Source organism: Athalia rosae, chromosome 2, assembly GCF_917208135.1.
Source record: "Athalia rosae chromosome 2, iyAthRosa1.1, whole genome shotgun sequence".
Taxonomy (NCBI): domain Eukaryota; kingdom Metazoa; phylum Arthropoda; class Insecta; order Hymenoptera; family Athaliidae; genus Athalia; species Athalia rosae.
Window position 1 is genome coordinate 3,011,129 of NC_064027.1, and position 25,036 is coordinate 3,036,164.

A 25,036-nucleotide genomic window follows, 5' to 3' on the forward strand; every position below is an offset into this window, starting at 1 on the left:
TGTTGTCAATTTATCCCGAGCGTTCCTCCGGATACAACTTCGCCTCGGATACGTACGTAGAGGTTGGTACCTGTGTGTATACGCGCGCCGTGGCTAATACGTCCGTCTTTCGCAAAAGAATTGACACCAATCGTTTCGATTAGCGAGCGGTAGAAAATTTTCTTCAAACGAGAAATCTCGCGAGATCGTAAGCGAGAGACCGGAGCGTTGTGTGCGCTCGCACCAGTTGCCTAGTATGGGATTATATTCCATGGAAGAATATAAGACGAGGGGCAACTCGATTTATGTACTCGGGATGGCATCGAGGTTCCCACGGGAAACGGGCGCGTCTTTTGCTCCTCTTTATCTCCCGCAGGACCCTTTCATTTCCAGAGCTTATACAAGGGGGAGAGAAAGAGAGATGGGCGCGAGGAAGAAACGTGCGGACCCGTCCATCGCAAGCTCGCAGATATGCGTAGGTCTTATTATATGCCTACTCAGATGTATGGGTATCCTAGCCGTAAAGTTGATCGAGCAATTTAATAATTGCAATTAAGATACGAATCAGCTTTTACCTAGCCTGTGATTCACGTGTAAGCGTACGGATCGGATGAGTTCGGAGTTTGGCGAGCCGCTAAAAATCGTCTTCGACGCTTCCTGTTCGCTGCGTCATTTCGCACACATTTATATTTTTAACCAAAAGCTAAATATCCTCGGAGAGAAACGGGGCTGCCGTTGCGGATCGCGTGGGCGCCACTTGCGAGCGAAATTAACGGAACACCGCTTCGAATACAGTGTGTACCGCGTTAACTGTACAATCGTAGATGAATGAAAAAGGAATAACTTTTCGCCAATTACCGAGGGGGGGTGGGGGAGGGGGGTGATAACGTTCGTCGGAGTACGTGGGCATCGGTCGTTACGTATTCGAACGGCGGGTGCCCCAGCCTGCATCGACCTTGCTCGTGGTAATATGAGCCAAGTTACGATCGCGATCGATAATTGAGATCAAAGACAATGTCCAAGGTAGGTAGGTAGGTAGGTAGGTAGCCCGGGTATAGGTGCATTAACAGGGGGCAGCTGCGTCTCTTATGTAATTCAACGTGGAACATTCCTCGCTCGCGAACGCCCCGACTAGACAATAGAAATTATACGCGCCCGAGTCTAACGCGATTGTACGTAGGATTGTATCGTGCGGGCGGTACAATTAACGCACGAATTTATGCGTCCTTTCGCGCGTTGCGGTTTTAGCTAACGGTGAATTATTATCGTCGGAGGATCGTCTTCGTCAATGAATTCCCTGCAACTGCACGAGGAACCAGATTTACATATCGACCTGGATGCGCGTTTCCGTTTATCTCGGGGTATCGAAATCCCGAGCTTCATTTTTCCTTTCGCTTTCTCGAACGTGAGCGGAGTAATACCTACGGTATCTCGTCGGGCGCTGATCTCTTTGAGGGCTACTCATATATATATATAACTATACTATAAAACCGCTCCCAAGTTTCTTACGATGATCAACTTTTTACTCTCATCAGTAGGTTTCTCGGCTCTTTACGCACCCGCGAAACGATCTTCTGGAGCTGCCGCTGCCGTTGCCGCTGCCGCTGCCGCTGCTTATTGCCGCTGCACAGGTAGTTTTAAGGATGGTTGTCATTAACCCAGTTGCCCAGAACTAATGGACATTCATCACGCATTCCTGCATATAAATTTAACATTAAATGCGCCCATAAGACGTTATAAAGCTATGCAGGTATAAGTGCGTTCACGTATAACACACCTGTACGGTGCATCGAGAGAGCTGACATCGAGAAGGGCGTAACCTACACAATTTGTTCTTAGCTTCCTTTCTTTTTTTTTTTTCGGACAAATTTCCCCTCATAACAGCGTATTCCGCAAAATTGTACGAGGTTGAAAATAAACCATTATTCGAGTTTTGTCAGAATTTCTTGCTCTTGTTTCTTTGACGCTGAAGCGAAGCTCCGTCGCATCTGATTAAACGAATTGCCCCAGTTTTTGCGCTCACGGTGTATAATGACGCGGAAAAATAAGAGCAACGAGCGCAATTAGAGGACCGTTAATTATTTATTGGTCGTCGTCCCGTCGCGTACGGGTATCCCGCGTAATTTATATATGTATGTATAGGTACGTACCTCGTGCACACGATGCGCGGTACGTGACGATGAAAAAAAAAAAAACTTTCATCCCGACGGACGCTATTAATTTATCAATTTATAAATTCCGAACGATGATCGAATTTTCAATAAAAGCCACCGCGGTTAGTTTCGAATACAGTTAACGACCGCGTTGCACCAATTAGACGTACCTACGCCAACGCGTTCGCCCTGCGTCGAGTGCGTTTCACGCGTCTTTTGAAGCCGGTTTCTCGGTCCGGTGCTACGAGTTTACGTTTTCTTCCTCTCCTTTCTCTCTTCAATTTTATAACAGTACGGATGTGCCACATGCTTTTGTCGCGGTGATCGCACTCCGCTGAAAATTATAGAACCGTACGGCAGCGTTACGATTCCAAACCGTTGCGTCGTAAATAAAATAGCTGCGGAATTCCCTGTACCGCCGCCATTCCAATATTCGACGATTTTTTCAACAATTCTCGAGTCTATTTTCCCTCTACGGCCGAGACGTTTTTTATCCTTCCGCAAGCAACGCGTGAACAAGAGAAACGAAGAAAAAAAAAAATCAATGGAAGGAGAAAAAAATTAGCGAGGAAAAAAATTAAGCGAGTCGAAGTTCAAAGCGTCAAAGTTCCGAGTACGACAAACATGGGCATTAATATTGCATGAGCTCTCGCTTGCCGCGTGAACGCGCGAAAAATGGCGAAAAAAATTTCTTGGATAATTTTTGGGTCACGCCGTAACGCTGTACGACCGATGCTGAGATTATTATAATCACTCGCGTGTTTCCGACCTCTTATGAAACGCGGCGTTGAAATTTCTGCCTTTTTGACGTAATTGAAATTTATCGATCTGCAATGAAAGGCGATCTAAAAATAGAAAAAATTATTAAACTCCGATCGCACGATCGAGCTGTCGAATTTAAAAATGCAAATCAGGGGTCCGTTATTCTTGCAATATTTGGAATACGTCAAACTTTGGCGTATATTCGAGAAGAGTGACGTAACGCCGAAAAAGTTTCGAACGGATCCTGACGGTGACATGGGCAGAGACTGAAACAATCTGGGCTTAGAGTTGAATTTAATTAAAAACGTGCCGATTGAAGGAAACTCGAAACGTTAATTAGTCCGCACGTGGAAACGACGATAACGTACGAAGGAATAAATTCAGCGGCGCACAGAGAACAGTCGCGTCCTTGTAACCGAATCGCGCGGAGATCATGGGCTTTTTTCGAGATATTCGTGTCTAATTTAATTACCTGTGAGCCGACTGTGCGTTACCGAGTCGCTCGAATTGTCCAAGTTTTTATACCCGATACGGACCCGCGCGGTAACAAAAGCTCAAGAAGTCGGCAAAGAAATTCTAATTTCGTTGAGAATTATTGAAAAAAAATGTTAATTTTTGACACGAAAAACATCGAACAGCGCGCGCGAATATGTTCTATATATATGTACGTTTACGCGGATGGAAATTTACGAAATTTATTTTCGGGCCGTGAGAAACGACGTCAGATTTGAATATAATAGGACATTACGCGCCGGTAGCGCGTCGCGTCCCCTCGACTCAACTCCCTCGCACACGTTCTATTCGCGAAGGCGCGCGTGTGACGCTTTTCCCTGCACTTAACCACGACACGAAGTTCGGAAGCCGGCTTCCTCATACCCGACATTATTTCGATACATTTCGACCGCGTTGCGGTGCGATCGTTCCCTGAAAATATCGCCGAGGAAACGGTTACGTCCTCACCGCGGAAACGTATTCTAACATCGTATTTCAATTAGATCGAGTTTACTCGATAAGATACATCGTTAATAGCGCCGCGCGAACCCGATCGCTCCATTGGGTCCGGTTTCTGGTTCCTCGCGGGCGCGTGGTCGCTTTTTCCGCGTACCCGTACCGATCTGTCCGTTCGGCATCGGTATATAAATCGAAAGTTACATAAACCTCTGCGGATACGCCGGAGATAGAAAATCACTTTCGTTTATTGAATCAACGGACACATCGAACGCTAAACGGTTCGTTTGATCCGCTTCGTAATTCGATCGACGCCGTAAAATTATCGATAAGAAATCGCGAACGTTGGGAGGCCACTCCGTTCGTAAGTAAAAGTTTTCTCGGACTATCAACCCGCCTCGGATTCGCCCAATTACAATCGGTAACCACCTTAGATCTAAGAATCGGTTCGAAAGAAAGAAATCGGAGGACGCGTCGATCGCGTAACGGCGATCGCATAATTATCGTCCTAGAAATAGTTGTAACTCTGTATAGGATGTACGTACGTACGTACGTATCTTTTACCAGGACGTACGTTGACTTATCGGCTATTAGCGATGTCGTAAGCGAACCGATCGGTACGTCTCTCGAGTCGTGTAAAGTAAACTGTGCCAAGAGATGCTAATCGAGGCGATAAATAACCTTTGACGATTAACGCCGTGAGTCGATGATACTCCTCCGGAGAGATGGTAGCAGTGGGTAATCCTCGAACGGTTTCCACCGGTCTCTGAGGACGCTGGCGCCTAATCACCCCGAGTTTCGCGTAATTGGCGAATAAAAAGGACCGGTTATTTCCAGCCGTACGATAGGCGTAGATATGTACAGCGGCGGGACGACGACGCGGAGGGGTGAATATCTATGGGCTGAGGTGAGGATATGCGCGAGCCGTGCTGCCGGGAGTGCAGGAGTAAAAGGATAAATAAGTATAATAAACGCACGGGGAATTGGATGACGTCATCTGTTTTGCTCGTTCTCTCGAGGGATAAACTGGCGGGCGGGGGAAGGGGAAGGGAGAAGGGGGGAAGAGGACGTCGGGCAAACACGTTCCCCCGGGACGTGAGGGCGACGAGGCCGTGCGCGAACTGAATGAGCCGGCCGCGAGGCGCGTGGGCGAGACAGGGGTTCTCAATGGCAAGGTGACCGACTCGGGGGGACCGATATCCTCCCGGCTATCCGGGTTTCAACCGGGTCTCCGTAGAGACACACTCGCACGTACGTACACCCGAGTCCTCCGCAAAACAACCGGAGAGAAAGCCGGCGTTCGTTTACGTTGCGTGCATCCCCTCCGCGCCCCTCCGCGTCCCCCACCCCCCTCCCCCCCGATCACCGGAGCAGGTGACGCTCGCTGATTCATTCGCGGAACCTTCGAATCTTGATCTCGTTGGAGAGAAATTTTATCTCCCAACGCTCCTAATCCCCTGAGCTCCGAGGGATTTTTCATTGGAAAAAATAATCTGCGGAATTGGAAAGGTTTCGAAATTACGACGTTACACGGATATCTCCTGCGCTTTATTTCCGGAGGATTCGAGAATACGAAGCTGGATTTCCGAACGCCGTTGTTCGCGTCTACGTGGCCGGTGATCGCGCGAATATTTTCTTTTTTCTTCGTTTCTCTTCGTTTTTTATTTATCGTCAGTGAGGAGATAGGGCGTTCCTCGCTCGGAGTCCTACCGGTACTCTATGGGTGATATCCCCGGCTGTGTTTTGTCCTCCATAAACAAGGCGTTCTATACCATCGGGATATCGTTAAAGGCGAGCAGTTGAGCGTAAAACGGAATGTATACGATGTCCCCGATGAGGAGGAGTAACGGTGCGCGAACGCGAGACTTCGTACAAGGTGGCTGGCCGGCGCTATGATCCGCACCAACTTTAGAGGTAATAAATGCCCGTCGAAAGACACTCGCTCTCGCTCCCCGTGTACGTTCTATTCGCGTTTTGCGGAGGCAATATTAACCCGGGATCTCCGTAGTGAAGTTCAACGATCCGGCTGCGCGCCGTATGCGAGCCACCGCCCCTCCGCTCGCATACGTCCACCTGGTCGTCGACGTACACGCGAGTTACGTACGTCCCGCGCAACGTATTTACCGTCTATAATAAAGGGTTAGAGGGTCCTCTATTTATAATATTACGCTTCGAGGATCGAGGAAGGTTCCGTAATTCGCGCCTTCAACGGAGCGCGCGGGTCTCTTTGTGTCCGCGGCAAGTTACGGGCCCGACGTTGACGCGCGAAGTGCATTAACGCGCTTGATTTACGTCGGACACTCACGAGATTCCCGTAGGTGAACGGATTTTCTCACCTGTGCGACGATAGCCTCGAAAATAATAAAATAAGAAATGGAACGAGCATCGAGCGACACGAGATAGGGATACGCTCGCAACACCGGGAAGTTCGACTGAATTTATAAACCGATTCGCAACCTCGGCTTGTAAATCGCAACACGATCAACGCGATTCGTACGAATAAATTCCGTAGACGCGCCGGAGTAAAAACTAAAAGAAGAAAGGTACATCGCGTTTATCCAATCAGTCGTCGTTACGTATATACAATCGATCAATTACGCAGCGATTATATATTTATACACTTCCTCTAGAAAGCGTCCGCGCGTCGTCGAACTTCATCGATCGGAAGTATCGTCCGTTTTCTTCTTTCACCTATTTCGGTGTGACACCTGCGATCCGCGACGGTACCTCACGATCGTAACCTTCGTCGTCGCACGATTCTTAAGCCCCGTGATCTATATGATCTTCGGCGAGACGCGCGTCCAGCCGTACGTACGTATACACACCTGGTGGGGGGGTACGTGAATAACTGTAAGAGCGAACGGCTTTAAAAAATACTCGCTAAGATGCACCGTTGCCGTACGACCGATACAACTATACAAGCGATATTTTCCGTCACCGCGAACGTATTGTACGCTAACCGTTGGCGCGTACGACTCGCAAAGTGGCGTTACCCGCTCTTCGGTACGTAGTGATATCGAGTCTCTCGACGACGCCGATTTGACGTAAGAGGAGAATTCTGCATATATACATACATGTAGATGTACACGGTGGGCGCAAATTGTACCCGAGAATCACGAACGAGAGACGGAGATAAAGAAGAAAGTTTTGTTTTTTTTTTCTTTTTTTTTTCAACGAGATGCGAATTTTCTCTTTTACAGTTTTGTACCGTAATTTTGCTGCGCTCCCGAGGTCGCGAGAGGGGTATGAAAAATTTTTCATCCTATCATTATAACTGCGGTGCACACAACGCGCCGAAATGACGTGCGCTGCACACGTGTGTCTCTCGTGCCTGCACATGCGAACGGTGTACGCGTAGTAACTACACCACGGTCTTACGGCGTCACCGCGGCTTTTGTATAACGGGAAAATTTAGTATATCTCTATGTGTTGTACCGTAGCCAACTGCTTACTCCGAGCGGCAAGTTGGACACCGAAACTTGCGAGGTCAGAGATGAAGAATGGCCGAGGATGGCCTAAGGACGCTGTCCGAGCGCGTGACGGGTTCCACTTTGATTACAAGCGCTGTTGAACACCGACACCGACCGTCGACCGACTTCGCTGCAATTTTGTCAACTTTTTTCAGTTTTTTTTTTTTTCAGTTTTTTTTTCTCATCCTGATACCGCGCGTCTGGTCGGATGTTCTGTGATTCAAAAGGAGCGAAGATCGGCTGTTTATTATTATTTTCTCGATTCGCGAATCGGGGTCGTTGTCCCTGGGGCTTTATCCCGAGATTGGGGAATAATTTTCATCGGTAATACAGTCGGCGGCGTCACAGAGATGTAGAAATGATTGAAAAATAGTTATTAGAGGTATACGCGTACCTACAGCTAGACGTGCGCGAGCGCGGTAGTGGATCACCCGAGGCTGATTGGCACGTTTCCTAATTACAATCGATTAGCCATTGTCCGGTGGAGCCGGGCGAAGCAATCGGACGGTGGAAACGCCGATACCCTGGAAGCGACGACCGATCATCGGCGGAGGCAGCATCGGCGGACGACAAAAAACCGAGCGAAAGAAACCGGGGGGGGGAAAAAAAAAACTTTGCTGACTAATGGCGCGGCCGGTGGCTGAGGATTATTATCACGTATTATCATCCATCAAGCAAAGGGGAATTAATAAAGTCAGTTTTATCGTCGTCTGCTTCGTTTGGACCCTTTTATACCGCGCTACGTGAGAACCTTATTATTCCTAGTTTTACCATCAATTACGCACTTTTTTTTTCGTCCCCCTCCCCGCCTCTCTCTCTCTCTCCATAGAAATATCCCCTGGCGCACGTGCGCGACGCGCAAAACGTTTCGCGTTTACCGGAAAGTGCATATTTCAGGATCAGTCGACGGGTATAATAGTTGCGCTTTAGTATTGCGGCGAAAAATCAAAAAGAAACAAATAAAGAAACGAGGAAACCAGAGAAATGAAAAGAACACGGCGGATGCTAACGTCGGGGCAAACAGTCCAGCTACTCCGGCTGCTGTACCGACGTTATAAAAAGAAAATCGAAAGTTTCTCGGTAGCTCGGCACTTTGCAATTCCAATGGTAGGAATTCCGCTTCAACTACCGCTGCACATTGGTTTTGAAGTGAAAAAAACAACAGAAAAAAAAAACAAAAAAAAACCAATGGAAGAATGAGTAAAAGAAAGAAAATTTAAATGTCCTCGGTACCGAACGGATATAAATCTGGAATATTTTTCGAACGCTTATACGTAAGGTGCAGCTATTAATTTTTGCCACACATCCCGGTAAAACGGAGTGCGTCGCGACTGAGGTATACAGGTATACACAAAGCCCGGCAAAGCCGCTATAAATCGAGAAAGACTCGCGGCGGACAGATAACATCTTCACATATCGGCTGACTGTGCGCAGCTTGAAATTCTAAACAGCGGCGAGTCACGACGCTCTGACATCATCGGGGTCCCACCAGACTAACGGAGGGTTCGGCTCCTCTAACTCCGCGGATAAATACCGAGTCCGTTAATTCGTTTCAAATCGCGACATGCGAGCATCGCTACCACGTAACGCGCGAACGTAGACCCGCGGCGAATACGTTCGATCCCCGGTCAAGGACGGGAGTGAACCGTCGTCGTCGTCGTCGTCGGAAACGCGCCGATAAATATACCGCAAAAACGAAACAGATCGCCGCTTTCGGTTCGAGGTGCGAGGCAAAAGCGCCCGACCTTGCGGCGGGATCGCAATTTTCACCCGCGGTGAGAAAGGAGGTAGAAAAAAAAAAAAAAAAAGAAACCGAAGAAAAAAGTTAACGAACCCGCGATTCGTCTTCCCGCGAACGGAAGTTCGATGAGAGATGTTTCGAGTTATAATTGGAATCGCAGAGGTCGATTCGACGAGAAGCGTCGTACCGACGCGACGATGACCCGGCTCTCGAAGGACCCGGGATAAAATCACTCGGGGGAATTACACCGCGCCACTCACGGGCAGCGGTACGACTACGGACGTTGAGTTGCGAAAAAAGGTTTTCTTTTTCCTTTTCTGAAACTCGCGAAATTTGTATGCAGTCATCCGAGATATCAAGGTGAGACCAAGGGCTCCGCAGTGTGGGCAGCCCCGAAGGATTTTCTGGTCGTTCAACGTCTCACAATCAACCTTCCGCAGCCTTACTAGGAAGCGAGTCGAGGATACCGCAAGGACACGATGCCAACGATGGGTTTTCTCCTTAACAAGAGAAACGCTCCCCGTCATTCGCGATTTTAGTCAAACGCCGAGTATCCACTTCGGGGGGGCGCGCCGTGACTATCCTCCGCTTACTTTTGCAACGAACTCATCTTCCGAAAATATCCACACCGTAGAAGCCCGCGGACCGAACGTCCTCATCATCGTCGGGCTAAATCGGGAAGCCGAAATCCAGGAGGTCCGTACACCCGGCGACGTTATGTACGCCCCTTAAAATCACTTATGTACATTTCGACGTGGTATACGGGCCGTTCGTTTCGGGTTATCCCCGCGCCTCACGTTCCCTCGGCAAACGGCGTCCGCTTGATCTCGAGACGGAGTTTTTTTTATGGACTCGTAAAAATCATCCACCCCTCGCGAGGTCGGATCGTTGCGGACCGTGCGTGAAATTTTTCGGGCGCATATCTCTCTCTCTCTCTCTCTCCGAATTACAGGCGATCCGAAATCGGACGGACGGTTTCGATACGTCCGCGGCCGTCGGGCCGTTATCGGACCACCTGCGATTTTACGTTCGACTCAGCGTGTACTTTGTCACTTATAAAAGTCGAGGAGATGAAACGCTCTCTCTCCATTTTTCGTCTTATATGTATACACCTCGTTTATCTCGTTCGCGATTGTAACGATTGGTTTGGAATACGGCGCTTTTCTGATATCGGGTGCGGTGCGGTGCAGTGCAGTATTATAGAGAGCATAAGATTAATGCCCCGCATGGATTCATTCAATTGTCTTTCTTTACAGCGGCGATACCCGAGGCGGTTAGCGGACACGCGGTCATATTAGTATGAACATACGAGAGTCGCGTGTACACGCGGTGACTCCTCGATGACCATACCGGTCACGGAGCGACGAGTAGGTGTCTGATACAGCTAGAGCAGATACGGCTTTGGATATTATACAGATGCGGACCGCGGAGCACCGTAGTGTCTCCGGTCCAACGCGTGCTATTTATACTCCTGACTCGACTCTCGACTCCAGTTGAGACTCGACGAGTGGAATAGCCTCAAAGAAGCAACGCGAACGACGACGCGAGGCAGGCAACGAGCAGATCGCAAAGCGACTGCCTCAATAAGGCAGGCGGGCGGAAGGCTGACCGACCGGACCGTGATTCAATCCTCATTTTTTTATCGACCCTGCTTCGCATTTCTTTCGCTATCCAATTCGTACGGACGACGGCTCCGGATATTCCGTATACCCGTTACCAGGAGTCCGGCGGATTTCTTTTTTTTTTTTTTTTTCATCGCGAACCTGTCGTCTGGTCACCTGGATCGCGATTGAAAATTTTACGGTCATTCGAAACTCGTTGCAGTTCCGATCGCCTCGACGACAATTAAAATCATGACGGGGTTCGACCTTTGACCTCGTCGACGTGCGGCGCTGCGCGATTCGGTCGTTCGTTTGTCTCGGATGTAAATTTGAGCCGATATAATTTGGATCGGTTTTTTTTATTTCCTCGCCCCCTTCATCGAATCGGCGGAGATTACGCTAACGATCGTTGATTGGCCGACAAATAAAAATCACCGTGGCCTCCCGGCGCCCCTATACCTGCGTCGGACGGCGTTCGTATATGTGGGCGTCGCGCGGTACCATCGCGCCTCGCTTAACATTGGGATAACATTGCCGCCGACCTCGGAACGTGGGCGGTACCCCCCCCCGAGTCCCATCGGTGTATATTTTCAGTTTTAATCGCGCGTCATGTCCCGCGACGCGACCCTCTTAAGCATTTTGTTTCGTGATTCAGCCACCCATAACCGTCGACTTCGTTTCGGCCGTTTCATCGTCGAAGCTGACGTACGTACGCAGGTACGTACCTGAGCCAACTGGTAGTCCGGGGAGGTGCGCGCCGCGATCCACAATAGAGTAAGACGCGGGGAGCGCCGAGCGTTCGTTCAGGTTCAGCGCAATCTCGAGATACACCCACGCGAGTTCGCTTGGTGGTATCGCGGATAGTACGACACCGCGATGCGAATTCTCTATTACCGGTTAAACCTCATGAAATATTTCCGTCATAATCGAGGCTGGGCATCAACCCGCGAGTCCTCCCATTCGTAGATATGGAAACGCGCGGCCAACTCCCCTCGCCTCGTGTGCAGTAACGGGCGAAGCCGAAGCTCGAGGCATTCCTCGCTCCTTCTCGCTCGTGCGATTGCCGGTGAATCGCCGGAGGATCGTTTATCCCGACAGATGGGATTATCTGATCTCGAATCTAGTCGTCCGTCCTGGACGGCTCCGCGTATAATTGCCAGCGCAATCGCCGTGGAAGAAGAAGCCCTTCGCTCCGTCGCGCTCTTCACCCGGCCCGCGCGCCTCTCTCTCTCGGTTCCTCTTGCGCCAAGGAGTCAAGGCTGTGAACTTGGAATGTGCGTGCAACTATGCTACGCTTCCACAACGGCTACCTCGGGCTCGCAAGCGCTGCACCTTTACCTCTTCTTCTTCTTCTTCTTCTTCTTCTTCTTCTTCGATCAACGCGCCACCCTGCCTTCCCTCCCCCTCGAGTTCGCCGATCATTTCACCCATTTTTTTTTTTTTTTTTCACCCAGTCTTCTCTCTCTCGTTTCTCGATCCACGCTACACTCCTTCTTCCGGTTGGTCCGTGTAACGGTTTTCCAGAAAATCGTCGCTAACCTGGCTTTTCCTCAAACTTATATCGTTGTTCTTTTTTCCCTCTAGTCGGGTATTCGGTGTCGCTAGTTTCTTCGTCGCGCGATACCCGGGGCTACGCCACGGACGGGAGTCTCACGGGGCTAACGGATTGAGTGAGACAAATGATCTGTGACAAGCGTATAGCGTGGAAGTGTCGCCCCATAGCTCCTGAGTTAGACGTCAATTAATTGGCATTACCCAGGGTGCGGTATAGGTGTATAAGGTAAAGGGAGGGGGAGGGGGGGAGGCTGACGCAGGTGCCGGTGTAAGCAGGCGGTGACAGTTAAGTAAAATCATTTAATGACAGAAGAAGTCAAAGGAGTGACGGCGGTCCTGGTCGGTCGCCCGTCTGAGTGACGGGCGGCCTTCCTTCTGGACACGCTTCGTCGTTGAAAGAAAACTTTTATTGCCAAGCCGATAATATCGGGTCGTTAGGCACTTCCACCGGTGATTCTTCGCGATTCTCTCTCCTCTGCCGCGCTGAATGTACACGTATACCTATGTATACGACGTGTGTGTGTATACGTATACGTATATACACACGGGTAGCGTATCTCTTCTGCTTCGGAGGTAGCCAGCTCCTAGCTGGATGCCTAGTGCTTTTGCAAAGTCGATTGAAATTGAAACCGGTCCTGCGCAGGCGACTCGTCTATATACTACTACCCTGGTACAGTACGTTACACGTACGTACGTACGTACGTACGTATTCCCCTACGTATACATGAGTGTACACGCGTGTCTACACGGGTGTACGTTTCAACGTATGCGGAGGGAACAATTTTCACGGAAAGCTTATTACCGCGCGGTCTCGTGAGACGACGCGACGACACATTCTGAAGTCTAAATTGAATCCGTTCGAATATCTGTATCTCCGCGGCGCGGCCCTAGCCGATGAATATTTCTTCCTTTCCTTTTCTCAATCCCCCCCCCGCGTACCGCTGCGCTCTTAAACAAGAATAAGAGGATGGGTATTGTGGCTAACAAGCTATGTTCGCTCTTATTATTTGGTTGGTGACACGGAGTTATCTTATCCCGCGGAAACCTCGACTCCCTTTATGCGCTCCGAACCGACGTCCAGTCTCCTTTGTTTCTTTACGCTTCCAATTTTTCAAGAAATTTCAATCCCGAGATCTCAACGGATTGCGGATAGTATCGAAAACATCGAAACGACGTTACCCTGCCGGAAAATGAGCAGCTCGAAAAGTCCTTCGAGACGAAACGCGCTCGTTATTATTCTTTTTGTTTTTTTTTTTTTGTTTTGACAAGGTTGCGTTATGTGCGGAATTCAATTAAACCAGTTGGGTCGAGATTAGGGTCATTAGGTGTACCAGCTGTGCCCGTGGACGTTCTATCCACGACAATAAAGAAGCGTCGCGCACGGAGGATTAAACTGCGGCATTCGGAAACTGTTATACCTTTAGAACATGACGCTGTAGGAGCACAGAGATCAAAACGGAAGAGTTACGGAACGTTGAACGCGTGATTTGAAGTTAGGAAAGGGACGAGGAAATAAGTGAGGTCTGCTTTGATTGGGCTAATGGAAATACGAATCTCGCCCATGTTCGCGTCGCTCGTAGCTATCGAGACGAAATGAAATGAGAATAAAACGATTCATGTTCGATCCATAGGTACGTTTGGGATGAGCCAGACAATCGGCTGGTAATTTTTGCTCGTAAAAGTATTTTTTCAAAAGCCCGAGGAGAACTACCTCGCGTCCGTTTAACCACGTACCTCGTGTAAGGATGATTTTTCTATCTTTCTTCTTTTTTTTTTTTTTGTCGTCCAAAGACCGATGAAAAAAGCAGGAAGACGCTAATAAGAATCGTGGCGTCGAAAAATGAGCGTCCACGACTCCCTTTAAAACTCACGCGTAACGTCCGGACGAGGACCACCGTCCAACAGACCGTAAAAAGCTCCGATTCAATTGAGGACTCCCGTCATTTACTTTTAATGGCGTCCACTCCGAAAGCAACGAACACGCTATTTCGGGGACAGTGAAATCGGAATCAACGCCTTTAATAGTCTCAAATTCACGAAGGTACTCTTTTCGAATCCCTGGTAGGAAACACTCGCGCGTACTTAGGTATCCATGTATAATTCAAATCGTGCGTTAAACGCGCGTACGTATATTTACGCGCGAGCGAAGATGCTTTCACCGTTGACGAGATTCCGATAATTCCTCTTTATAATTTTTTTTTGTTTTTTCCGCAACGAGTATTCGACCTCGCGGATAATTATCGCTGTCAAATATTTATCAACGCGCAAGACGAGGCGATTGCGCCATCTTCTCGTTACATGATCGATGGTCTTTTACTTTTACCGTACACGTACTTACGTACGTACGTACTTTCCACGTACTTTCTCACGGATGTGAGAAAAATACCGTGATCACCGCGGAATTCCCTGGAAAGCAAAAAAAAAAAAACAAAAAAAATTCCAATAATAATTTCATTCCGGCCTATGCCGCATCTCGGTGGCGGATGATCGTGTATAAACTACGTTGGATGGAAATCAGCTCGACGTTCTTCCTCGAGCGGTATCCATCTTCAATCGCGCGTCAAGATCATGGACTATGAGCCAGCGCGATCAATTGTTTCACCTCATTAGGCAGTTGATGCTTCTTCGCATCACCGACGTCAATGGTTCCAGTGACAATCGCGGGAGTCGCAAATTACATTCAATTAGATTCACTGATTATCCAGCCGCGGGCTCAGCGGCGAAGTTAGAGCAGCCCGCGACTGCATACACGTCGCTAAGCGACTCTTCCTCTCATGCATATCATGCACCTTCTCGCACGACCTCGAACAATGCTTTATTGCCGTTGCGATTCACCTTTTTTATGCCGCGACGACTGACGCTACGCCGTTGCGGCGGTACGACTCGTTTGAATATTCGAAAGGTGGTTGACGTTTCCGCAATCGTCGAACGTCGGGTGTAGCTGCATATCGAAACAGGCGCAGGTTTACCACCCAGCCATGTGGGTCAGCTGGTGAATTTTATGTACATGCGAACTACATGGTACAACTGTATCCAGCTTTCGTTTGGGCGTAATTTATCCCTCGTCAGAGGTGGTGAGTTTTAATTAGGGCAGGTACCGCAGGGCGAGATCGACGCGTTCACTCTACAGAGTCGAGACAAGTGAAGGAGCGGAGAGTGTGTCGAGAGTATAAAAATGAAGGTGGGTATATCAGACCGGCGGCATAGGAGATCGTGACGCGAAGCCAAGAGAAAGGAGGATCCTGCGACGTAGGAGAAGACCTTTGTGCCATGAGACTGCTGTGTGCCTACAACTACAACTCACCGACGTCTAGAACTCTTCTCCTGCATTTTAACAGCTTTAACTTGGCTCCCGACTACGGTTCCAAGGCTTACGGGGAGTATTCAACCTCGTGGTATTTACCTTTGGCAAAGTACGTCGAGATCAAAGTTATACTGCACTCACATCGGAAATTTGCGCGAAATTTCTTCGCTCTTACTCGACGAAGGTCAATTTTTTCTGTTTTTCATTTGCTCGTTCATCGTAATTTCAATTATTTCATCTCAATTCTGCTATGCGATAGTTGCGTTCCACTAGACTTGAGTTATACTTTTTATTTTATTTTTTCATTTCGGACCAGAAGAGAGAGAAAAAATAAGGCGGTCGCCGTTCCGCGTACATTTTTCAGAACGGTAATTACTGTATTACCACCGAAATTCGTACGCTCCGTGAAATTGTGCTAGGTGTTTTCAATTAAGCATTGCCCTATCATTAGAACTGCGAGATACCCGGCGCACGGAACCGCCTACAATCACTGAAATGATAGTCCAAGGTTTTACAGGGTCAAGTCAAATAGTTAGTCACCGCAGCGGTACGGTACGATTGCGAAACAGGAGTTTCTTCGTTTCTCTACCGGGTTCTTCGACGTCGAATCTTCTCGATCACGCGCTGTCTGCGCAAAGAGAAAATTGATTATATCTCAGACGATCGGATTCTCGGGAATCCTTGCCGTTGTATAACCGACTCGATGGAAAATAGCTCGTCAAGAGTCTCGCCGTAAATTCCTCGGACTCGTCTTACTCGAGTGAATCAAAAAAATCCCCCTTTTCGCGCGAAGAAAAATTAAAAAATGTGCAACGCACGGAGTCCACGTAGCGTGTAACACCGAGGAAGATAATCAGAGGAGTGAATCTACCGTACGGAAGATTTAAATGAATCGAGACACGAGTCGGCTCGCGTGTGCCGTGCGATGTTCGGTGCACGGAACAAACGAGAGGACGGTCGAATGCCCGATTCCCCGTTGGCGTATTCTAATTTGACCAAATAAACTGGACAGCGAGATTTTTGATTGATGTCCGGACTACTAATTAATTCGTTGCTGTTCCGGTAGGTAGACGAACATCGTTTGGATGTACGCGTGCGTACGTACCTACGTACAACGCGCGTGTGTTCGTATGTGTGAATTTTTACGAATCTTGACTCACGCGTTTATTTTGTAATCGGACGTCTAATTCTTTGTAAAAGCTAACAGTACCGTGTAATAATAATTGGCCCGCCAGAAACCCGCGACTCGTAAGTTAATTGCAGCAACTCGGTGAAATATAAGTTACGCGACGGTTATACTGTAAGCGTACCTCTGTGTGTGTGTGTCTACACGATTTAATAATAATCAAAGAAAGGTGTACGGCCAAGCGAGCGGATCGAACACATGGCATAACTTCATCTATTATTATTAAAACAAAAAGTTGAATCACTCGGGATGAAACAAAACGTTAATTTACAAACGATCGTATTCGATACGGCTATTTTTCCGTACATACGAAACAACGATCGTTATTAACCCATAGAAAGAACCTTGAACCCTCGCGCGTGAGTGAGATATCGATGATGCCCATTCTGTTCCAAAAAAAAAAGAAAAACGAAAAAAAAAAAAATTACAATCGAATTTGTTCAATCCATACGGGGACGAAGAAACGCGTGAAACGTTTCGCGCGTTCCATATTTTGAGATTAAAAAATTTTTTCGAAAAACTGTGAAAAAAAAAGGGGCGAAGAGGGAGGGACGTTGCGCAGGGCACGGAGTGCCGTCTATTAACGTCTTGGTATGCCAAATTACAGAGCTAGGTAGATTACCGCGTCTCGCCTCGAGTTCCCCGGCGTTTAGAGTAGCCGGATATAGCCGAGGAACATGACGCTAGATTTGCCGGGGTGTAGTTGTATATATGCGTAGTATGTGTCGGCTGTAACATTACCGCGGAGTCCCGCTGAGTGAGATATTACCTACGTCGTAACCTCTAATAACTATAGAGAGCCCTTCATACGAATGCGGCCGCGTGTCAGGGTGTAGCTCGCATTGTGCACCGCGTTGGATGCGTGCCACGTTATACGTATACATATATCGCGCGTATATCGGAACGTACCGGAGCGTCTCGTCTAGTTCGCATAATGTGGGTAACTTTCCAAGGTCCTTGGCAGGGCCGCGATTCGAATCGCGCTCGCGCGAACGCGGGCCGCAAGTCGTTAGACTCGGTCCGAACGCCCGACGCGTTTGTAAAAATAGATTATAATACAGCTGCACACCCACGTCACCGCCATGCGCGGCTGTCAAAACAATCAAACAAGGCTGACTGTATCGGCAGCTAAACGCATAACTTAAAATGACAATGACGACTCCATCGGCCGAACGAGTGAACGTCGCTCCGTCTTCATCCTCGACGATTTATCATCCGATCGAAATGTTCTCGAAAAATTTATTCGCAGCAGGCGACCGATGGAAACGGCGAGACGAAAAATTCATCCCCCGATGATCCGATTGGCTCTTCGATCATCCGTACTGTTGGTAGTGATAAAAAAAAAAAAAAGGGAAACGCCACGGAGCTATTCGATAAAATGCGAGGGATGAGAAAGGGTTAATTTAACACATTTCGTCACGAGGGGGTCCAGCGTTTTGTAGCCGACCGCGAAGCCGTTCGTACAGCTGATGACGTCACACGTGTGTATTTCACTCATGTTTACTGTTGCGAACCGGTTGGATATACGATCATCGACCGCTGACAAAAATCATCGAGACTGCTCATTTGATATCCGAGTATTGTATTATATCGCCTCTCGAACGATCGCCGATCCGATCGGCGGATCTGTAACGAGATAGACGCAGCGATAACGAAAAGTGGAGGATAATGATTTCGCCAAAAAACTGGGGGGGGGGGGGGGGGAATTAGAAAATTACTGGAATCCGGAGAACCGCGGAATATGAATTAAATCCTGAGGCTAATCGGAGGATTCCGGGGCTCACCTTGCCCGGGGCACTTCGAGGGCCATAAGTCACCGTGCGCGCAACCGCTACGGTGGATATAACGGTTGCTGTACGCGAACTCACGATTTCCATAAGTCACCCACAAGTCAGGATTCTATCGGCAAGAGACCCGTAAGTAGGTATATACGGAGAAGTAAGTGACTACGTCTGTGCGGTTCCGCTCTTGCGGCCAGTGGGAACTACGTATATTCGCCGATTGAAACCAAACACTTTGCCCCGTTGGCCGGGTACCACCGCGATTGACCCCGGAGAAATCTTACGTCAGCGTACCGTACAGTGTTCTCTCCAAACGTTAGGGGTCAACCTCTGCGGTGCAAATGCGATTCGACAACGACGGGGACGAAATCGGGAGGTTTCAGTTTGGCGGGAAAAAAAGTTATCGTCAATTTTTACCGTCGGATCATTCGAAACGACGTGTACGAAGAGAGGGAGAGAGAGAGAGAGAGAGAGAGACGCGGGCGAACGAGGACGGAGGATCTCGGAGAGCGATCCGTGATTGATGATCGCCCCTAAAATAATACGCTATCGTTCTCCTTCGCATATTTCAAACTGCCTAATGGCTCCGGTCCGATTTCGTAGTAGTACAATAATTTATTGCTAAATACGTGTTCGCGGTTGTTGCGCGGAACGAAAGCCGAGGAAAATGCCCCCCGGTGGGCGGCTCGTATAAACGGAGGGGAAACAGAAAAGGATAAAATAAAAGTCGAACGGATAAAACAATCGTAAAAACCAGAAAAGGAAGCTAAAAAAGTGAATCGGTATTTTGAGTCAGTCAACGACGATACGTTGTGTGTACCTACTACTTCGAGGAACGCGTCGATTTCTGCGACGCGACTTTTTCGCCGCGTGACAAGAAGATTAATCGTAACGTTTGACTTTGAAATGACCGTAGCGTGTTCGACCGGCGAAAAAATAAATGAATAAAAAGAAAAAAAATAATAAAGAGAACCTCAATAACAAACTCACCCTTTTCAATTAAAATGTAAAAAGTAATAAAGGCAAACTGACCCATTGAATCGCCGTTTTTTTTTCCCCCATCAATCTACGGAACGTAACTCACCGAACTAAAAGAAAAGGATAATTCGGATTGCGAGTAAATAGCGAGTGTAACATGTGACTAATTTGAATACGGAAGACTCGCGCCACTTAATATCTGCCAAGTATGGCTCCGAACTCGATTTTATATTCTTTAGCGGCGGAACTAGCCGTGAAATTCTCCATATCGCGAGCAAAAAAATTCCGAATCTCCAAATGAAATTAGTCGGCTAGAAGTCATGCATGAAACTACGGGTACGATATATCTGTGCGGATCCTCGCGTGCGTTTACTCGGGCCGTATGGTACGTACGTATTCCTCGTACCGCGATCCCGTCACTCCGCGACATACGCTTGGGAAGTTGTACGCGACAACGGGTACGTCGCTCAGGTTATACTGACCCCTGTAAACCCGCGACGTTTCTGATATGCGTGGCTATGAGTCGGAATTGTCAGTCGCGCACAATCACCGGTCGAGGCTCAGAATCTCAGCGAGATTACCAGCTCCTCCGAATGCGAACGCAAAAAACGAATGTCAAGTGTCAAGTGTCACGTGTCTCGAATGTCGCCACGAGTCGTGCATCGAAGCTGTGCACAGCGGGTTTTTATAAGTTGTTGTAAAAGCGTCGCTCGATGAGAGAAAAAATAAATAAAATAAAATAAATAAATAAATAAATAAATAATTCACTTCGTGATTTCAGCGTGCATTCGATGAAATGAGTCACCGCGCGATCGTTCGCTCGCTCGCTGCTTCCGAGGAGTGAAATGAATCCTTTATAACAGCGCGGCAAAAATGCTTCTGTAATCAATGAAAAAGGCGATCGGGAGAAATATCGCTAACAAAGGGATCTAATCAATCGCGTCTTCGTATTTAATTATTCAAGTTATACCGTGTTATTAATTTTCATGACGCGGTGAACACGGCAAACGGATTTCTTTCGTCGTTGTGGCGTCGAGACTCGACCGTTGTTGAACCAATTATTCTTCAGCTCCAAAATTGTTCAAACACCATAACCGATGTATCGACGGTGTATAAATATAATAAAAGTATTTCAATTACACCTGGCAAACAAACATCGCGGACGCGGCTTCGGATCTCCCCCCGCGCGGTTCTGATCGATTCTCTCGAAGTCATTATCGCGCATTTTCCCATCACGGCGTCCCGCGAAACGAGATCTAAAATCGAAAGGATCCCAGACTTTTCCCAAATCATTCCTCGATATTTAATCGATCCCCTGATACGGCGTCGCTGTCGCCTTGCTCCACGCAGCAGCCATCCGCGACATTTAGAAATCCGCCCAATATTCGTAGGAGGTGTTTCGCGTGCGTGGGAAATCGTCCGATAAAAAAACCGGGATGAAAAAGGAAGGAACAAAAGATGGCGTATCGATGAGAGACGAATGAAAATCGGCGCGTCCGCCGAGCGCCGAGCGGTCGGCGGGGGACCCGCGATCGGAGAATCCGCTTGTCGCCAAGTATAGCCGTCGAGTCCGCGGATCGACGCGGACGGACGGCCGAGCCTTTTCGGTGGAGGAGGACCTTGACCGAGTGAGGACGAAGTCACGCTAAAGACTGCGGAGTGCCCGGGCTCCTCGCGGCGTTTGCCTCGCCTCACCTTGCCCTGAGTTGCAGGCTCACCTCGCCGTGCCTCTCTCTCCGAGTTCCTCCTTCCACCGCCGTACCTGCCGAGAGTCCGTGTCTGTCGGATAGTTTGTCTGCACTGGTAGGAGGATAGGACAGAATCGAAGTGGTGGAAGACCGCGCGCGGCCTACGCAGCAGCAGTTTCATACCGAGTTCGAGGTTTTATTAGTTCTTCGGCTCTCGGCGAGGAAACGTGAGGAGAGGTTTTCGTTCGGCTGAGGATTGCGGATGACGTTGGACTGTGATAACGGAGTGCGATCGTCGAAGTGTTACAATCAGTGACCGGAATTGAGGAAAATATTCTGTTTTTTTTTTTTGTTTTTATGTCGATTCTTTGACTCCGAATCGAAGTGCCCACCTCATTGGACAAACGGGACTGTTTTTCGAAAAAAAAGAAAAACAGATACGGAGTAACCGCATACGATTTTTTCATTTCTCAAGAGTGTTGCGAGTGCAGGTGATGGGATTCGTACCGATGGTTTTTTAATAATTGATGCTCTGACAGTGGTCGTTGTTTTTTTAATTTTTTTTTTTTTTCAAATTTTTTATTCGAATCTGTACCGCACGTTAACTACGTGTTTACAAGGATGACGTGTCGCCTTACGTACCGTGACCGATGGGATTAAAAGCCGGAGGTGTCGTTATCAGAGGGAAAATCGAGGGATCAATTCGGTCGGACATTGGGTCGACCGCGTTGAGCATATTTTTGAGTAATTGAGTTTTTTAAAAATGTTGTTTCTGGTGAGCGTTAAAAATATTGGTGACAAATTTCCACCGCCTGTGACAGTTTCGACGATTAATTGTGATTAGACTGGAGCTACGATTCGAGTACACAGTGACATTTTTATTCGAGTGTCAGCCGGAGTTATTGGAATACTGAGATCAAGGTAAATTTTGGCAAAGGACATATCCCACGCTCGTTATACCTTCGAATTTTCTCGAACGACGATAACGATTAATTAAGCCCAGTCTACGGTCCAACGCCACGTTTGATTTTGCACCCGTACGTCGCACTTTTTACCCCCACGACTATTTTACGAGGCAGGAATAATTTGCGGGATTTAACGAGCCCGCGGAGTAGCTCTGGTAGCGCGCGTGCAAGAAATCTTCCTTTGCTTTCATTAACGTCAAATTTTCAACCGAAGATAAATTCTTCGTTGCTGTAAATATTGCGGTAAAAATATTTTGCGATTTCTTAATTAGCGTCTGACGTCACCGCGGCGTCCAACGTTATATGATAAATAAAGGAATAATAAAACCATTCCTAGAATTTGCAGTCGATTAGGTAGGCAGGTAGGTAGGTACTTACGTTTGCATAAAATCATCTTCTTCTTCTTCTTCTTCTTCGTCTTCTTCTTCTTCTTCTTCTTCTTCTTACTCTCCGATGCAGCGGATACATGCGCGCGGCGATGCTTTGGGTTCAATTACGAGGTATGAGAAACTGGTTCTGATCGCGGATGTCGATCACCGAGGAAGGTAGTCGTGATGCACCATTCCATCATCCTCGCACACGAATGCTAACGGGCGCACAAGCGTACGTGTACGTGTGCGTTTCGTCAATAGGGGTGAATGAATTAGAGAGCAGTGGAAAAAAAGAGAGTCGGAAAACAGAAGAGAAAAAACTTTGAAAAAAGCCGGGGGAGTTTTTAATCGGGTAACAAGATCGCTCGCGCGTTGCGTCTCCTTTCCCTAGACCTCGGTAGAATTCGCACGTCACGAGATTCGCTCTCCGCCGGCTATCTTCATCTCGCGGAAGACCCGCCGCTGCCGCGGGAGGAGTAAGGAAGGCAGGACTCTATTTTCTGAAAGCGACAGCACGTTCTCCCGTTGCCGGGACCAAGGGCTGAGTGGGCCATACATCACCGCGACATTAGGCCCGGACAGCTCGGACATTTATATTTCGCTTACTTTTTGCTCCCTTTACGAAGATACGCATCAAGGATGGGTCATCTAATTGCCGTAGGGACGCATGTTACCGTATATCTACCGAGAACAGTTTCGGCCCTCTGCCCCGTTCAAAAGAAGAATACGACTATTATCACGTCCGTATTAACGCGTCTGACTTTCGGCTGGCTAATTAAAGGGGATCGGACCGATCACCGATCCCACCTAGCCTTCGCGAGTCCTGTAGGTTTCACAATTTTTATTCACGCTATACCTTTTTTTTTTTTTCTTTTTGCCAAGTTTCACTCTCTTCTTTTTATTCCGAGTCCCTCGCGTACGCAGTGTAGGTATTGTAGGCGAGAGAAAGATAAATCAATCATTGTGGGGTATAGTAGATCGTAGAAAAAGGAAAAAGTGGAAAGTTGAAATGGTAATGAGGGAACGACGATGTTACGCGCTGTGCAAAAACAGGGGAGTGCGTCATTCGTGTGGTTAATTGTTGGCAGTTGTGAGTGCAGGAAACTGTTTGTACTGTGGATTTGTCTTATTCGTTTTTTATGTTATTTTCGCTTTATTCCACCATCCGAATCAACAATCGGCGTGTTACGCAAACACCGGCAAGTCGTATGCTCGACACTGTCATCCGTCCGCTCGCTGCGGGATAGCCTCGTTTATTTATTCCGTTCTCCCTCTCGCAGCTACTCCATCGCGACAAATTTCAACACTGCGGCTACAGCCGAGAAACGACGGAGAAAAAAAAATACCGTCTTGGATTCGGATTCTAAGAACTGTGTCAGAGCTATGCAAATCAAATGATAAGGAAAGCTGATTTACGCTTCGCTTTTCCGTTCGGTCATCTCCTGTCGCCGCGTTGAAGTCTCTCGCTCCGAACGAAGGCGCGCGCGCGCGCATCTCCCGAACGTCGAGCCACCGGAGATTTGAATGCGCGGCGAGAACCCTAAGAATCGGGAAACTAGCGATATACGGTAGAAAATTTTCGAACCACGAACTGCATGACGTTAAAAATAACTCCTTGATCTTGACACGGTTTTGACAAGACGCTGTAGAAGTTGGAGGTTATGTCCCTATCTAGACAGCTGCTTCGCGATTTTATATTCCTTTTTCGAGATATTACCGTATAATGAAATCTTTCGACAATCTGGTTAAAGCAAAATCGTGTCAATTTTGACGGTGATTGATATTTTTTTTAGGAGTAAAAAATCTCGATGAACGACCTTGCACCGCTCTTCAAAATGGAAGACGATTCAACGCGACAACTCCGAGTTATTTTTAACGACTTATTATTGAATAGGTGCTAAGTCGTGACATTCGGTTTAATTTATTACAGCTGACCCCGATAATGTTGAAAATATTAATAAAAAAAATTTTCTGGAAACAAGACTCATAAATTTTACGACAGATCCAAAAAAAAAAAGAAAAACAAGATTTACGGCGTCCAGAGAAATTCCTTCCAAGGCCGGTACATTTGACTCTTGCGTAACTCAGCGTTGGTATATATTTTTTTTTCAAAGATTGATAAGCTTGTTCGAATATTATATTCCCCTAATTATTAATCTCGAGAGAGAGCTTTTTTTTTCTCTACACCGTTGAGAACACGGGAGTTTAACGAGAATCTTGATACGGCCGCGGAGTGCGATTCAGTTCTGAATTTAGTGGAGTTAGAAAGATCTTCGGTAACTTCGGATATCAGCCAGCGTTAATTCGGACGGATATTTAATCCGTGTCCAAACGAAGCGATTGGCGCAGATCTCGCGAGTTTTCAATTAACTCCTGTATTATACGTGTGTAGCGTCGGTTGGCGAAACTGGTTTCGAACGAAAATTTTAATACTCGATTCACGCGCGAGTGAAAAATACCTGTGAGCTTAATTCGTAATCTCGCGGCTATCTCGGTAGTTTATTCGAACGAATTTCGGTCGACCTTTTATTCTCATTAAACGGCGGACGCGAGGC

The 25,036-nt window shown here is 47.8% G+C and overlaps 2 protein-coding genes across 6 annotated transcripts in view; one reads left to right on the plus strand and one right to left on the minus strand.

Annotated features, from left to right (window-relative positions):
- The window catches only part of LOC105684047 (protein EFR3 homolog cmp44E), a 99,399-nt gene extending 79,869 nt beyond the window's left edge, over positions 1-19,530 (minus strand). The window contains exon 1 of the mRNA XM_048649346.1: positions 19,512-19,530. Within this exon, the coding sequence (XP_048505303.1) occupies positions 19,512-19,515 (4 nt within the window). The 5' untranslated portion in view covers positions 19,516-19,530. The remainder of the gene's footprint in view (positions 1-19,511) is intronic.
- Positions 1-25,036, plus strand: part of LOC105691908 — a 137,815-nt gene that overhangs the window by 42,357 nt on the left and 70,422 nt on the right. For 2 of the 5 annotated variants that reach the window (XM_048649328.1, XM_048649330.1), the window contains exon 1: positions 21,084-22,066. The exons of 1 other annotated variant lie outside the window; for it this stretch is intronic. The gene's annotated coding sequence lies outside the window, so the exon portion shown is untranslated. Of the gene's footprint in view, positions 1-21,083; positions 22,067-25,036 lie in introns of those variants that run through there. 2 more of the 5 variants (XM_012410728.4, XM_020855828.2) reach the window with 2 other exon arrangements.